The sequence below is a fragment of the Myotis brandtii genome, unplaced genomic scaffold (genome assembly GCF_000412655.1).
Source record: "Myotis brandtii unplaced genomic scaffold, ASM41265v1 scaffold986, whole genome shotgun sequence".
NCBI lineage: Eukaryota > Metazoa > Chordata > Mammalia > Chiroptera > Vespertilionidae > Myotis > Myotis brandtii.
The window spans coordinates 2,135,780-2,137,730 of record NW_005372102.1 but is presented as its reverse complement, the minus strand read 5'-3'; the positions used below and the strand labels follow the sequence as shown (position 1 = coordinate 2,137,730).

General features: G+C 69.0%; 1 protein-coding gene across 1 annotated transcript in view; it reads right to left on the bottom strand.

The window, feature by feature from the left end:
- The window catches only part of MXD4 (MAX dimerization protein 4), a 15,256-nt gene that overhangs the window by 3,215 nt on the left and 10,090 nt on the right, over positions 1-1,951 (bottom strand). The window contains exons 3-5 of the mRNA XM_014533458.1: positions 1,548-1,662; positions 414-576; positions 1-79 (exon numbers count right to left, since the gene is read on the bottom strand). Of these exons, the coding sequence (XP_014388944.1) occupies positions 1-79; positions 414-576; positions 1,548-1,662 (357 nt within the window). The remainder of the gene's footprint in view (positions 80-413; positions 577-1,547; positions 1,663-1,951) is intronic.

Here is a 1,951-nt window from a genome sequence, read left to right as displayed (position 1 = left end):
TAGTGGTCATCCACGTCACTGCTGCTGCCGACGCTATCCAGCTCGCCGGGGCCGAACTCCATGCCCTCCACGTCCACTTCTGGGGAAGCAGAGAGGACGGGGTTGGGCCCTGAGGGTGCCAGCTGGGCTCCTGGCAAAGTCAGGGCAGGTCTCTGCCTTTGAGGGGAATAAAGGCTCCAGGGGGTGCAGGAGAGACGGGCTGCAGGTCTGGGCCTCGGTGGGCAGGTCACCCCCCCCCCATCACTTCTGCACTGCACGCCAGGCGTTAGGACAGCCCGGGGACACGCTGTCACTGGGGCACCTGCCGCCCACTGCCTCACCCCCACTCCCTCCGGCTGCCTCCTGGCCAGCCCCTCCTCCCAGCTCCCTCCCACCCCCATCCCCGCCTGGGGCTGCAGGCGGCCTGTGCCCACCTTGCTCCGAGTCGTCCGTGGAGACAGCGGAGCCTGTGCTGTCTGTGCGCACGCGCTCCAGGCTCTGCACCGACAGCTGCTCCAGGCGCCGCTTCAGGAAGCGGTGTTGTCGCTGCAGCTGCTCCTTGATGCTCAGCGCCCTGCGGTCCTGCTCCTCCAGTTTCTGGAGGCAGGAGGGCTGTGAGCCTAGGGACCTCCTGCCCCATGCTGGGGCCCAGCATGGGGGCCCGGAGGCCTGGGCAGGCTCCCGTCCTCCACCTGGCCTGGGTCCAGGGCCCCAAGGGCCCCAATGGCACCTGCGTCCCGGCCTCAGCCCTCCGGGTGGTCACACTAGGTCCCACCTCCCAGCCTGCGCTCTGCTGACCAGCCAGAGCCCCACCGCCACCAGCCAGCGTGGCCAGCCAAGTCCCCTGGGAGCCTGATGCCCTGGGACAGCGCCGCTCAGGCAGGCGGGCACTTCCTCCCAGAGGACAGCGCTGCCCACCGCCACTCTCCCCGCCCACAGGGCACCCTCCTGGCCCCTTCCCCTCGCCACACCTTCCCCTGAACCCCTGAACAGAGACTGCCTGTCGGAGTGCCCCCGGGCACCGCTGTGCCTCTCAAAGCTCCCATTACCCTGCCTGGGGTGCCCAGGACTCTACGCCCCAGGGGCCCCAGAAGGGGACTGAGACCACCCTGGTTTGCCCAAGTACCACAGGCCCCAAAACCAGCAGGTCTCCGTCTCAGACCTTGGGGCCTGCCCCAGGCAATGCCTCACTCAGCCACACCCACGGCCAGCCTGGTTCCCAGAAGCTCCCCCACCACTGGGCACCTACTGCCCATGGGCCTCCCAGCATCGAAGGCACCCTGCCCTCCTGGCCCCACTTTCACAGCCCAGGACCCCGGAGGGCCATCTGTCACCCTCTCCCCCTCCCCCCCACCCAACAAAACCCAGCGCGTGCCCATGGCATCCTCACCCCTCGGCAACCCCTGGTGCTGCCCACCCCCACCCTGAGACCCCAGGCCCCCAGTGTGCACCTGCCGGGCAGCTCCTACCCACCCTTGGGCCCCGTGGGCATGCTCCCAGGTGCACAGGGCTGGACTGGGCATCCTCGTGGCTGGCAGGGTGGTGGCAGAGGGGGCAGCCCTGCTCACCTTGATGTGCGTCTTGGCGCGCTTCAGGAGGCTCAGTGTGGTATGGCGGGTGCTGTCGGGGCCCAAGGGCACCAGCTGCTTCAGCTGCTCCAGGTAGAGCCTGAGCTTGGCTCGTCTGAAAGAGCCAGAGACAGAGCGTCAGGCAGGCTGCTGAGGGGCCTGTCCGGAGCTCCCTTCCCACCTGGCCGCAGCTCCCCAGGCCTCAGGGCAGTCTAGCCCCTCCGCCTCCGAATGCCCCAGAAAAAGAAGAGGACCCGTGGCCAGGGCACTGCCCGAGCGCCCCAGCACACCCTGCTGTCACCACCTCCATGTGGAGTTGGGCAGGGGACAGCCTGGAGGAGGTGGGGAGGGGGCAGCCTGGAGGAGGTGGGGAGGGGGCAGCCTGGAGGAAGGGGGGCAGGGGC